This window comes from Blennius ocellaris (assembly GCF_963422515.1).
Source record: "Blennius ocellaris genome assembly, chromosome: 16".
Taxonomy (NCBI): domain Eukaryota; kingdom Metazoa; phylum Chordata; class Actinopteri; order Blenniiformes; family Blenniidae; genus Blennius; species Blennius ocellaris.
The window spans coordinates 5361796-5375328 of NC_137665.1; the positions used below are offsets into that span (position 1 = coordinate 5361796).

General features: G+C 43.5%; 1 protein-coding gene across 2 annotated transcripts in view; it reads left to right on the forward strand.

Moving 5' to 3' along the window:
• septin9a (septin 9a) overlaps positions 1-13533 on the forward strand; it is a 60662-nt gene that overhangs the window by 7313 nt on the left and 39816 nt on the right. The window contains exon 2 of one of the 2 annotated variants that reach the window (XM_080511011.1): positions 1802-1864. In XM_080511011.1, the coding sequence (XP_080367137.1) occupies positions 1802-1864 (63 nt within the window). Of the gene's footprint in view, positions 1-1801; positions 1865-5492; positions 5620-13533 lie in introns of those variants that run through there. The other variant, XM_080511013.1, reaches the window with a different exon arrangement.

The window sequence follows — 13533 nt, forward strand, 5'->3', positions numbered from 1 at the left end:
TTCCATGTGTGTGTGTGTGTGTGTTTGTGTGCCTCCCACGAATCACAGAAGCTTTACTCACGTCTTCCAGTCACACCGTGGCGCATTCATTCCCCCACCGTCAAAGGTTTGCGGTAGGAAGTATTTCTAAGAACTTGAAAACAGGATGGGACAACTGACTCATCAGTCGAATGAACAACCTACCTCATCTGAGTGGCACTGGCTGAGTCAATGCTGGGGGGGCCTCGATGGTATGTGTGTGTGTGTGTGTTTGTGTGTGTGTGTACACAGAAGAAAAGAGCCAGTATGTGGCTGATCTATACGAGACGTGGCATCCTGTTAACATGCTCTTACGTGTTCCTCTGACGATACACTATCAAGTCATTCTCACTATTAGTCCCATGTTACTCAATGTCTTGACATGAAATGTGTGATAAAATTTAATTGTGCAAATCGATCCTCACATCTAAAACCTCAGTTTGATTGGTTTTAGTGCAAATATTTTTTGATATCAACCAAAAAATATCATTCAAATACGGCAAAACCGTCTATCTCCGGGTCACAGTGGGGGCTGAAATTTGATCTTAACTGAAAATCTGTGAACAGGCAGATTCTACCGTGGACAGGTAGTCGGGAGAAACCCCAGGCCTGTGCAGGGAGATCATGCAAACTCCACAGTTTCTGAGCACAAAACTGAATCAGTGATTTTGTGCATTGTAACTATAAGTGCAGACCAAAACGAAACACAGTCAGAAATTCATGTTATGAAATAGTGGTTTTTGAGGTGTGGGATGGAAATGTCCTGTTGGCCCCGTTGAGCTGCAGCAGCAGCATGAAAGGTCCAGGGCTCAGAGGAATACCTCTTCTCAGCGTGATATCTTCCAAAGAAAAAAGTGAATGGTAAACCTACTAGCTCATTAAAACACACAATTTCAATTGTTATAAATGTGACGGAGTCAAACTTTGAAATTACATTATGAGAACCATCACTGTAAGAATGACTGTTCCAAATTAAAGCATCTAATCATGAGAATAGTTTCACGTTTTATTGCCTGTGACTACCAATGGTTAATAACAAGTAAAATCTCATGATGTGTAAATGCATGATATGAAACTGTCACAAAGTCTTGACCATTCGAATTCATTTCTTCTTGATACTGTGAAGCAGAATTGTCCTGACGTACCACCGTTCCTCCGCTCTGAGTGAACGTGAGCTGAGGTCAGACCACCATGGGACAGGTTTGTTTTGCCCCACTAATGATGTGTTGTTGCAACAGGAATCCCTCAACAGTCATCTGCTCTGTGGTCGGACAATAACGGCAATCCTTCAAACCCCGGTTCATTCTGCGTTTCCACGTTGTAGTGGTAGATTATTTAGCCTCTGGGAGAACGTGAAGTAATGGTTTTCCATCTGGCGCTGATATGTTTTGTTGCTTTGTTGACTTTAGTGGATGGTAGTGTTCAGAGCGGCGCTGAACTGGCAGCAGGTGTTCCTCAAGGACGATTTGAATCCACTCGAATGTGTAATGTTGGACGTGGTCGGGGGAGAGACAGTGTACATATACCAGGGTGGGCCGAACAGCTGATTTTCCCTTCAATGCTTTGCAACTATGGGAATCTTGCAGTTCAGTGCAAAACCAAATCTGCCACCCAGGGCGCTTCAGAAAGTTACTCTTCATATAAAGGTTATATATTTGCGCCCCTCAAACATGACCTCAACTCAGTTTATCGAAATGAAACTCTTCTCGACTAATTCTCACATGGATTAATGATGTTACACGCCAGTGAGTGCAATTAAATCATGTTGTCTTTCTCTTTCCAGCACGGTCAGCCAGCGCTCGAGTGAGAAGAACGGAAAGAGATGTTTCCAACATCGCAAGTCCCAGTAAGTAAAATAAAAATGCCTTAGAGTCATATTCTACCTCAAGGCTTTTAAGCTGTGCAGGCCATTCAGACTCTACAGGTAACGGCTACAACTTCTTTGATCCATCCATCCATCCAGTTTGAGCCAATGCCAAAGATAAACACTACCTCTCCCGTCAAACGATCACTGTTTCTGAAGTGTTTCACATAAGACAGCGTTCATGACCTTCAGCACTTATGAGGTAATAGAGTTAGGGTAATAACCCTAACCCAGCTGGGCAGGTACGATTTCCTGCCAAGATAACAGCTGATTACAAAGCCTACTGTAAATGTCAAAGTATCTTACAAAGAAAGACGGAACCACGTCATTGTCACGTCACATCTTGTTCATTCAATCTTATTTGAGTGAAAACTAGTTCCTGTTTATATAAATTCAGTATCTCACACTTCAATCTTTCTATGTATATTTTCTAATTTTGCTATATCTGTATATAGATTATAATCTTGTTCAATGACAGTATTTGCATATAATTGACAAATAATGTCAGTTATTTGCAAATCACTTTGTTGGGTAAAACCATAAACGTATCTTGTGATCAGCTTTGTGTCATGTAATGGTGTGCTCAAGCAAGTTTTGCATGTTGCATCTTGCAAGATGAGATCATTTCCTCTTGCATTCATTTAAACACCCCTGTCTAATGAAAACAAGCTCAGAGCTTGTGCATGTGTATAGACGAGACAGTTACTCGAGAAACTGGAGGGTGACACCTTTTATGTGTATTCATCCAACAGATAGCCAGGAACAAAAGATAAGAAGAATACAGGCAGGGAACAGATTCTGACATGTAGTGCACTGAGACAGTGTGTGTAGAAAAAAACCCAAAAAAGAAACCAGTGTCTGAAGATCAACCAGAACAAATGAACAAAGAGTGTGATAATTGATCTAAAGGCATGTGTACAATATCATTTATAATTTTATTGGAACTGTATTACCTCTTCTGCTCAGTATTCCCAGAGCTGCTCACAATCAGTTTTGGATATACGAGCAAAGGAAACTATTTGATCTGGCTTGCAAGTGGAACATCTGAATCTGCTGGAACACCTGGAGCAAAACGCAAAGTGGATTTCTGAAGTAAACGCACACAAATCAAAGAACATTAGCCTAAACTCGTTTCAGGGTATATTCCTGAATGTATACATAATCTCACAGATTGTATGTGTGTTTTGCTTTTATTTCATCCGTCCTGTATTATTGAGCTGCCGTCTTTTATCATCTGGGAATTGCAGAAAAAGACAAGCATGAGGGGAGCAGATGCACAGTCAGACGCGCACGTGCACGCTGACAAACACACTGCCACAAGCTAATATTGTACACATACAGGACGCTGGGAATTGCTTAAGGCTGCTGATAAGGCCTAGCTGATCAGTAGACCTCCCTAATGTTGATACAGTCACCTCAGGGCACGTCTGTGTGTGTGTGTGTGTGTGTGTGTGTGTGTGTGTGTGTGTGTGTGTGTGTGTGTGTGTGTGTGTGTGTGTGTGTGTGTGTGTGTGTGAGTTTACAGGGCGATGCTTCATACAAAACATCTGCCAACACAGCAGATTTACAAGTCAGCAGGCGTTCGCTTGGGCCGTTTCATTGGATGATTTACACAGACACAGGCACGCGCGTGCACGTGCACGTGCACACACACACACACACACACACACACACACACACACACACACACACACACACATGCAATTTCAATAAGTCAAGTCTTATATGAACTTAGAATAGATGAATATATACACCAGTGCTGTGCATATTATTGAGAATGTTGGACTGAAAACACAAGTTAACTTAAAATTCATGGAGTTACAGTATCTTCTGGACTATAAGTGCACTTTCTTTCCCAGCTGTTTGTCTGGTCATGTGATTAATAAGTGTACATTTCTGTGACATACAATATATTCCATCATATGTGTAATTGCAAATTACTTGATCAAACAGGTATCACAAACTTAACGAAACTGTTTGAGTTCAGGCAGAGTCTCTCTGTGTGGAGTTTGCATGTTCTCACTGTGCGTGTGTGGCTTATCTCGGATTCAAGTGTTTTGAAGTTGCCTGTATAGGACTGAATGCAAGTGTGGTTGCCCGACTCTCTTTGTTTACCCGGCGGTGGACTGGGTTCTGTCCAGTGTGTACCCTGGCCTCACCCATAGTTAGCTGCGATTGACTTCACCACCCTGGAATGGATAAAGCAATAGCGAAGAGACGGATCTCACGCGGGTGAAACTCATATCTGAAATATACTGAATTACATTCCAACTTTTATGGTTCCTGTGATACTGGCACTTTATAACAAGCTATTAACAGTCCTCATATCAAAATAATGAAATGAATAAGAATAATGAACAACATTATTATTGCTGTTACCACAAGCACTTACAAGAAACATTTAAGGTATACATTTTCCTTCTGCTTAATGTTTATGTCACACACTTCACGCTGAATATAGTATCAAGCAAAACTATTGATATGACCTCATGGTTTTAGGTCATGTGTGTGTTATCTTTCTCATTCCTGTAATATTTGATCTGGTGTAGCCTTCCAATGCCCACATTTTCCTTCCATCCAGTTATCATGTGAGGCATAATGAAGATATGAGCAGAGTCATATATACGAGTATCTATGAAAAACAAAGTCACAAACACACTAAACCCCCAACTAACATACACAAGCGTCGACAACATGCCCGGTCACTGGGGTGGTGTGTGTGTGTGTGTGTTGCTCAAGACCACGGACTGACATGTCTGAGTGTGTTTGAGCTCTCTATCAGAACTCAGACGCTTGCCATGCGACCTCTGACCCCCGGCGCTGTGCGAGGGACGTGCCAACAGTCAGAGGTCATCTGAGTTTCCTGAGCACACATTTCAGAGAGAGGGCTGGTGTTTCACTGATGGTCAAAACACACACACACACACACACACACACACACACACACACACACACACACACACACACACACACACACACACACACACACACACACACACACACACATCAGTGTTGTTTCAGCGGGCTATTACCTTTTCACAAACGCACAAAGGCAGAACTGTGTCTTATTCATCATGAGGAACTCTAAACATAGTTAAAGGAGGACATTCACACCAACTTGATAAGATTACAGTTGGTATCAAATGAATCAATGCAGCAGCGCACGCGCGCGCACACACATACATACACACACGCACGCACACATGCACACACACACACACGAGTCAGTGGTAGAGTTTTCAAGTCCGGCGGGTTATTTCTGTCTGTAAGGAGTCTGTCCATGTCACATGGTGGAGCTAATGGTTTCTATTTTCAAGATACAATGCTGCTACAGTCTTTTGGGGTGATCTGAAGAAAGAGAGGGGAAGAGAGGGAGAGAAAGAGACAGGGAAAGAGGGAGCAGTGAGCGCAACATATGATCAGCACATGGGGATGTCGTAATTCTGAATTCATTAGCAAGACACACTGAAGGAATCAAAGTGGGCAGAGGGAGGGAGAACAGAGAGCCCAGAAGGAAAGAGAGAGTAAGAAGAGGAGGAAGAGGAACAGAGGGAGGGAAGGAGTGAGAGAGCCAGAGAAAAGGGAAGTCTAAAAAAAGGCAGGGAGAGAGGGAGAGAGGGCGAGAGAGAGAGAGAGAGAGTGTGTGTGTGTGTGTGTGTGTGTGTGGAGTCACAGAGCAGACACTACATGTGGCTGTGGAGGGAGTGATCTGGTTATGGAGGGGGACAAATTCTCAGGTAAGATAAACCAGGGATCACCCATCTTTTCTTGAGTGGCTCAACGTCTCACTCGGCTCCTTAACTGTGATTCAGTGTCTTTTTCAGTGTGAGCCTGAATCTATTTTCCCCCCCTCTATGGTATTTTCCACTCTCTCATTCTGTCCTGTTTGCTGACTGCATGTTTTCTTTGGGGTTTGGAGCTGAAACTGGGAGCTCTGTGGGGGTTTGTGTAGCAGCTTTAAAGGACCTGTTTTGGTTGTTCTGTCTTTATCTGTCCATTTCCCGGAGTGTTTGCACACTTATCTGTTTTTGGTCTGTCCCCAACATCTCCACCCGTCCTCTGGCCCATTGTCTCCTGTTAAAAGGCTTTTTGTCCCTGCAGGTTGTCGGTCAATCTGACTGTCTTTTCGCATTTGTCTGCTGCTTGAATTCAACACTTGCAAACACTTTGAAGTGACTCAAAAGCAGCATTTCTCTTTTTGTGTTTTCCTGGTTTTTTTCCCTTCTAAATTTTCCACGTCTTCTTTGGCGTAAAAACAGTAAAGAGCTCTGTCTGAACAGTACTACTCTTGTCCCCTGTGGCTTTAATTCTGCTATGACCATCAGTCAGTTTCTCCTTCAGTTAACAGGGCGGTGAAAGCCCTGACTCACTCCACTCGCACCACAGTACGACTGACCAATAATAAAAACCCTCACATCTTCTGATCTGAGCCACTTGGCTTTCCCTGTTAGATGCAGTTAACAATATACACACTGGCACAACAGATTGTCCATAGGGGTGTGTGTGTGTGTGTGTGTGTGTGTGTGTGTGTGTGTGTGTGTGTGTGTGTGTGTGTGTGTGTGTGTGTGTGTGTGTGTGTGTGTGTGTGTGTGTGTGTGTGTGTGTGTGTGTGCTGCGCATTATGTTAAAGCCATCAGTGCAGTTCTGCTGTCTGCCTCTTAATAGTATTTGCATGAGTGAGAGTGTGTGTTGTAAAAAAAAAAACTCATTGGATGTGAAAATGTCTTGAAATTGTCAGCTGGTGGCAGCAGCACGTGTTGTCGTGTGTTTGTGTGCATAGGTGTGTGTCGATGTGGGTGATGCGTGTTTGTAGTACCTACAAAGTGTGCGAAATGTGCCTGGAGATGAGATCATTGACAAGCGAGTATGTAGGTGATGGAGCTCATTTCCCCCTTGTCTCTCCAGGTGCTTCCTTCTCGGAGCTCCGACAGTCTCAACAGGACACACTCTGTATGTGTTTGTTTTATGTTTCACTGTCCACTCCAGTGTTTATGTATTTACATTTCCAAGTGTGTGTGTGTGTGTGTGTGTGTGTGTGTGTGTGTGTGTGTGTGTGTGTGTGTGTGTGTGTGTGTGTTCTCCATGTTGCCCAAGTACAAATACTATATCATAATACTTTATTATACTTACTATACTAAGCTTGATTTCCATTAGTATTTTTTAAAATATATTTTTGTTCTTTATCCTCTTCTTCTTTCTCGCATTCTACGCGGTTTGTTATTTAGGCTCTTGTCTTTTCTCTGCTTCCACCCTGAGTGTCCAGGGAAATAGCATATAGAAATATAACACTTACTGTACCTATTGTCACAATTTGTGAATGAAAGGCAAAGAAATAGTCATGTAAATATATGTAAGGCCAAACAAGTGAGGTGTACTTGACCTCATGCCTGCTTGTGTTTTCAGTTTCCAAGAGAACTGGTCACCACAAAGAAAAATGATGATTTAGCAGATTGACCGGAAACAGCTTATGCAGCCACAGCCTTATTTGCAGACAAACTCTGTAAGTTGTGACATCAAAAAACATTGAAATGCTTTACTGAAGAGGAACTCTCAAATGTAATAAAATTATAAAAACTAATCTGGAAAGTCTTTGGGGGGATTTTTCCATTTAATTTGATTGTTCCTGTTCCTTTCCCACAATTTGGAAAATATGTTTATTTATATAAGAATTTTGGTACTTTTGCCAATTATGTTTCACCCACGGGCCGTCTCAAACAATACCATCCAGGATTGGTTGCTGGTCGCTTCCCAGTCAGTTCGGTTCTCACTGATCACTCATGGTCATCCCTCCCTGGTGTTCACGCTGCAAGGCTGCCTTTGTTTCCTGCATTTTTCCTGCCCCACGTGAATCAACAGTGATGATACTCTGAGCGGAAACTCTCCGACAACCACCGAGGTTGTGAAAGCAGCATGACAAAGCAGATGTGTCCCATTAATTGCAGTCACAGTGAGGTCAGCTGATGAGGTTTGAGACTGAAATCTGTGAGACACGATTGTAGTCAGATCCTCACTGAGCTCTCGGGATCTGAATACTCACCAAATTCTCAGAACATTAAACTGCCCTTTATTTAAACCCCTAGAACAGGGGTGTCAGAGCTCAGTCCTGGGAGGGCTGGCGTCCTGCAGGGTTGAGCTCTCTCCCAGTTACAGCACACCTGATTGCAATGAAGAGCCCATTATTGAGCTTTTTCACGACCTGAGTGATGAAGTCATCATTAAATTCAGGTATGCTGAAGCACGGAGACAAATAAAACATGCAGGATACCGGCCCTCCAGGACAGAGTTAGGACACCCCTGCCCTGGAGGATGTCATTCTTCTTAAACTGGGACAGAAAAATTGTCTCTTCGAAATGTATTTAAAATTTCACCCACCAGGTGGAGGTGGAGAGTCAAGTAGCCCTTTGCATGTTCACCTCTCATTTCAATATACAAAGTTATTATTTTGCTGTATTCTGTTTGGAAACTTTTCACCAGCGTGCTCACTTTCACAATATCAACTTTGATAGTTTAAGCGAGAAGGACGTTTTGTAAAAAAGAAAGTCCTCCCATGCTTTGTCCCAGTGAAACTTCATTGGTGTTTTGGGTAATGTTGCCGTGGCAACATGCTTAGCAAAACAATATGGGCCCTGCAAAAGGAGGAGCAACAAAAATGGCGGTGACAATGCTGGGTTGTTGATGTGCTAGAGAGAGAGAGAGAGAGAGAGAGAGAGAGAGAGAGAGAGAGAGAGAGAGAGAGAGAGAGAGAGAGAGAGAGAGAGAGAGAGAGAGAGAGAGAGAGAGAACAAGAGAAAGAGGCCTATAGAGACTCCTCTGATGCAGGACAGCTGCTTTCAGTATTTACCAAGCCATCCCACCCCATGCATTAGGGAATGAGGGAACACACACACACACACACACACACACACACACACACACACACACACACACACACACACGCACACGCACACGCACACGCAGACACACTAAAACGCACGCGTAGGCAACAGCATCTGTGTCCATACAATCGATGCAAATACACAGGCACCACGCAAAGAAAAGCACTGTGCAAAAGCAGTTGGGGAGATATGCTATTGTGTGTGTGTGTGTGTGTGTGTGTTTGCGTGTGTGTGTGCGCGTCTGTGCAATGCAGTGCAGGCAAGCCATGTTTCCAACAGGTGCTGTATTTGATTAAAGTTAGCAGAGCCTGTCTGGGTGCTGATGTTTAGCATTTGGTTAAGGGCAGCTGCTGTCACTACAGCTGTGCATATACTTTAGATTAAGCTACTTTACCATGTGCGCCCCGAGGCCTGCTGGAGGAGGGGTGCGGGTTTGTTCGTGTGCACGTGTCCACAAAACTTTGAAACTGTCCAGCCTGCTGAGCTGAGCCTGCATTTCCCCAAATAATCCGTGTTTTTTTTCACCATGTATTTGAAAACATCTATATTAAATTGAACATTTTACAAGCTTCTTGCAAATTTTTCACTGCCATTCTTTCCCACATTCAGATGAAAACATGGCTTTTCTTGTGTAGATTCCTTGTGGGGTTTTTAGATCAGCAATGCTGATTCCATCGTTCATGCTCATACTGCTGTCGCTTTTTTTTAATCACACACACATAGCGGGGAAATCGTCCTACTTCCTAGTTTCTATTTAGGTTTGGTGTCACCTCATACTGAATATAACATATATTTTCCTATCTATTCTGCCGGTTGTAAAGACCTGCACACCTCTCCCCACTGTTTTCCTCCACCTATTGTCTCCTCCATCCATATCTTCCTTAAGAAGTCAGGTAGAGCTTCAGGTTGTCAGAGGTTGCTGTGTAAAGTTGCTCTAAATACAAACAGTGGACTCGCAGCCGAACCAGTTTTCACCTCTTCCAGATGGCCTATTGAATATGGCCTGACTCATCGTCTGCATCGACGCCAATAACTTGTTTGTTGTTTTAGGATGTGCTCAGCAGGAAGCTGGAGTTTCCTATGTGGCGGGTACTGGTAATGTTTAAAATAACTATGATTGTCAAAACCCGACATGACCCAAAAATAATAACATTCCATATAAAACTGGAATCCAAGCATGGTTGATTCAGTGTTTTTGAACTGTTATTTAGGACTAAACTGATAAATGACCGCATAATCACAAACCTGTGGTAGCAGTTGGCATGTGAGGTGCACACCCAAAAACAATTTGGAGCTCGTGCTTTACTTAAGAAACATTTAGGCATTTGGACAGGTAGAGATGGGCATCAAATCCCCAACCTTGGCGTTGTAATGTAACCAGATTTACCATACGAGATACTGAACTCCCAGAAAACTGGTTAAAACCGATTCTTTTTGCTCAGACAGATGATAACAAATGACAAGTGTATGAATTTAGTATTTCCATCACTCTGTGCTTATTTTTGTTCTGCTGTATCCCCAATAAACTGCAGCAATGCAGTTGCATCACAGACATCCCTGGATGGCCTTGCAATCCCAGGTTTGGTAGTTCAATTCCCCAGTTCGCAGCTGTCTGTGCGTCAAAGTGTCCTTGAGCAAGATGCGGAACCCAAACTTGCTCCTAATGGTGTGCGAGCAACTTGCATGACGGCCTTTGCTGTTTGTGTGTGAACTTATGTGAATGTGAAGAAATAACACATTTTATTTCAGTAAAAGTTTATTTACCACTAGCATCGATTACCATCGGGGGTCTTGGTTAACCTCGCTGCAGTGTTTCAGGTACACCCGGAAATCAAAATTCCTGGCGCCGAGGCGTGTTGATCGGTTGCTTTGTATGTGTGAGTGTGCATGGGAGCGCTTGTCTATGTGTCTGGTAAGGGGCTGCCGACACTCGCAATCCGCCATCACACTGGCATTGCCCCAGCAACTGCCACGCTGGCCTGGCATCCGTTTATAGAAGGCATCTTCCTCTCCTCCCACTTTGCTCCTCTCATTTTTCAGCTCCGAGAAGGGCAGGACCCGCTTTAGAGCCACGGTGGTCTGGGTTTCTTTAAGCAGTTGGCGGCTGTCTCTGTCTTTCTTCATCTGTGTGCTGGAGTGCAATATAACACCGGCAGCTGCCTATACAAATACATTTTGTGTACGACAAAGCCGACACGGAACAAGGGCCATGTAGATGAATTAACGTGTATCACAATCATACACCAAATAAATGTGTTATTGTAAATTGAAATGAGTTAATCTTGCTCCAGTTCCTACTCTATAAGAAATATTTCCATGATGATCAGGCAAGGTTTAGAAAGCTGAAAAAAACAAAAAAACAATGTCTCATCATTACTGATCTGGCGTCAACGTGTCCTTATAAAACCTTTCAGTCAGATAAACATTTTGGCTGGTGCATATCACACCCAAGGTGTGTGTTCTGCAAATAGTAGGTACAGATGGTTTTTTTAAGACCACTTGCATATGGCAGGAGTGAGTGCACGCTTGCTATGATATGAATGAAGGGCTTCGCGGGGTGAAATAAACATTCTGGTCTCCCGATGTGACAGTTGTTACAGCAGATTGGATTTACGCTGTCTGGGCTTGCCGGGGCTCGCATCGACACGCAGCAGAGGGAAGTGCTCCTCTCTGTGTGTCTGTGTGTGTTCGTCATGATGTCCTTCTATCTCTCCGTGTGGACAAATATTTGTTTGAAACCTACTTGGCCCATCACCGCAGCTCGTCTGATGGTTCGGACTGGGTTTCAAGACGCCGTGTTGAATCGGGTTTAATTCAGGGTGAGGGTGTTGGCTGAGGAAAGGCATTTTGTTGTGGTGAGTGGATCAGTGTGAGTGCTCGGGAATTCACTCTGTCAGTAAGTGCCTTCACAAAGATACATAGATATATGTACGTGTCTTTTTCAGTGAGGGGGTTGGGTGCATGCGTGCATGCTTGTTTGGATTGTGTCATGCATCTGCTGGGCATAACATCAATTCTGGGATTTGTGTGTTCATTTTAAAGAAATATTCAAATAAAAATAAAAAATCACATACACGCGCGCGCGCACAGGAGTGTGTTTGGAATCTGCCACACATGTGCTAGGGGCAGGACATGCTGTGTGGCTTGAGGGTGCGTCCAAGGCAGGAATCTCCCGATGTCACGGCCTCTTATCTCCATACAGATTATATTACTGTAAACTAGTGACATGCTCCCTCCTACACTGTTGCCCATGGTGACAGATTTTATTTATAAGTACAACGCTGACCTCTACTGGAAAGAAGTGACATATTGAGGGAGGCCTCAGAGCTCCAGGAGGTAGGATGACGCTGTATCTAGTGGACTGAATAGGACATGAAGACAGGTTATACATCTGTCACAGAGCTGACAACACACACGCACGCATGCGTGCACACACACACATGCAGACACATGTAGAGCCGCATGTTTTTCAGGTCTCCCCGCAAAGCTTAGTGACAATACATTCATTGTGTTGGAGCTGGGGTGCTTGAGAACATAATCACCTTGCTTGAATGTTTGTGAGCTGTCTCAAACACAATGCAACTCGGATAGTTTGCACGTTTCATATGTGGAGAATGTGGTGCAGGATGTGATATTTTTCAGGACTGTTAAGCCTCATTTGTTTTCAAAAGGCAATGTGATAATGTGCATTCGTGCACTTCAACACAACTGTGTTAGTGATCAGTCAAATTAACTAAATCAGCAGTAAGTATCCAAACTTTGATTCCAACGTAAGCAACCATTTGGCTTGCCAAACGCTTTATGATGAACTGATGTGTCATAGCAGTCTTTGAAGGTTGTGCAGTTTTTCTTCAGCTTTCCAACTCCAATTATGTATTACTGCTTGAATCTGTTTCATATTTAACTTTTTAATTTTCTTGATCTTAAAACACTTTTTCTTTACAATTTCCTGCTATTGTGTGATCGTCATCTTAAGACTGATTTGGCCTGAAAACAACATTTTTAACTGAGTTAAGAGCCCTGCGAGAAGTGGAATCTCCCCACATGCCCACACACACTTCTGCTACTATTTAGCTGTTAGTGTTTACAGTGTTTTACTAATGAAGGGTTCAGAGACCAGCAGCAGAGTTTTCCCACTAAAGGCCTGTGGCTGGGAAAAGCTGAATAGTTGCCTCAGGGGGTGAAAACACTAAAGGGTCACACTACTGAGTAACTCCAGAAGGTAAGAACTGAACTCAAAGAGGATTTTAAATGGCACTTTTGGTTGGAATTGAAAAAAAAACAAACAAAAAAACCCACCAGTAAACTGGTTATGAATGTACTCAACTGTTCACAATCCTAATGCATTCATTGACGCACAGTCATCCCCCTAATACCACATCCGTCTCAGTTTCTACCCTTCGAGCAGACACACACACACACGCACACACACACACACACACACACACACACACACACACACACACACACACACACACACACACACACACTGACTGATGCCCCCGACCACCCCTCCCCCTCTGCCCCCCTGACACAGAGGCTCATTCACATGGTCATTAAGTCATTAGGCTACTTATTTATTGATGTCTGCTTCCAGAGCGACTGAGCATGTCAGACAATCTGCTAACGGCCCGTATGAGCCCGTCCTGACCATATTAGTGCATAGCGTGGACTGGATTTGTTTATCTACCTACTGTATATCTTTACCACATCCACTCTGAGATGGACTCAATGAGAAGCCATACCATTTCCATGTGACTTTTAAGGGAGTGTGCT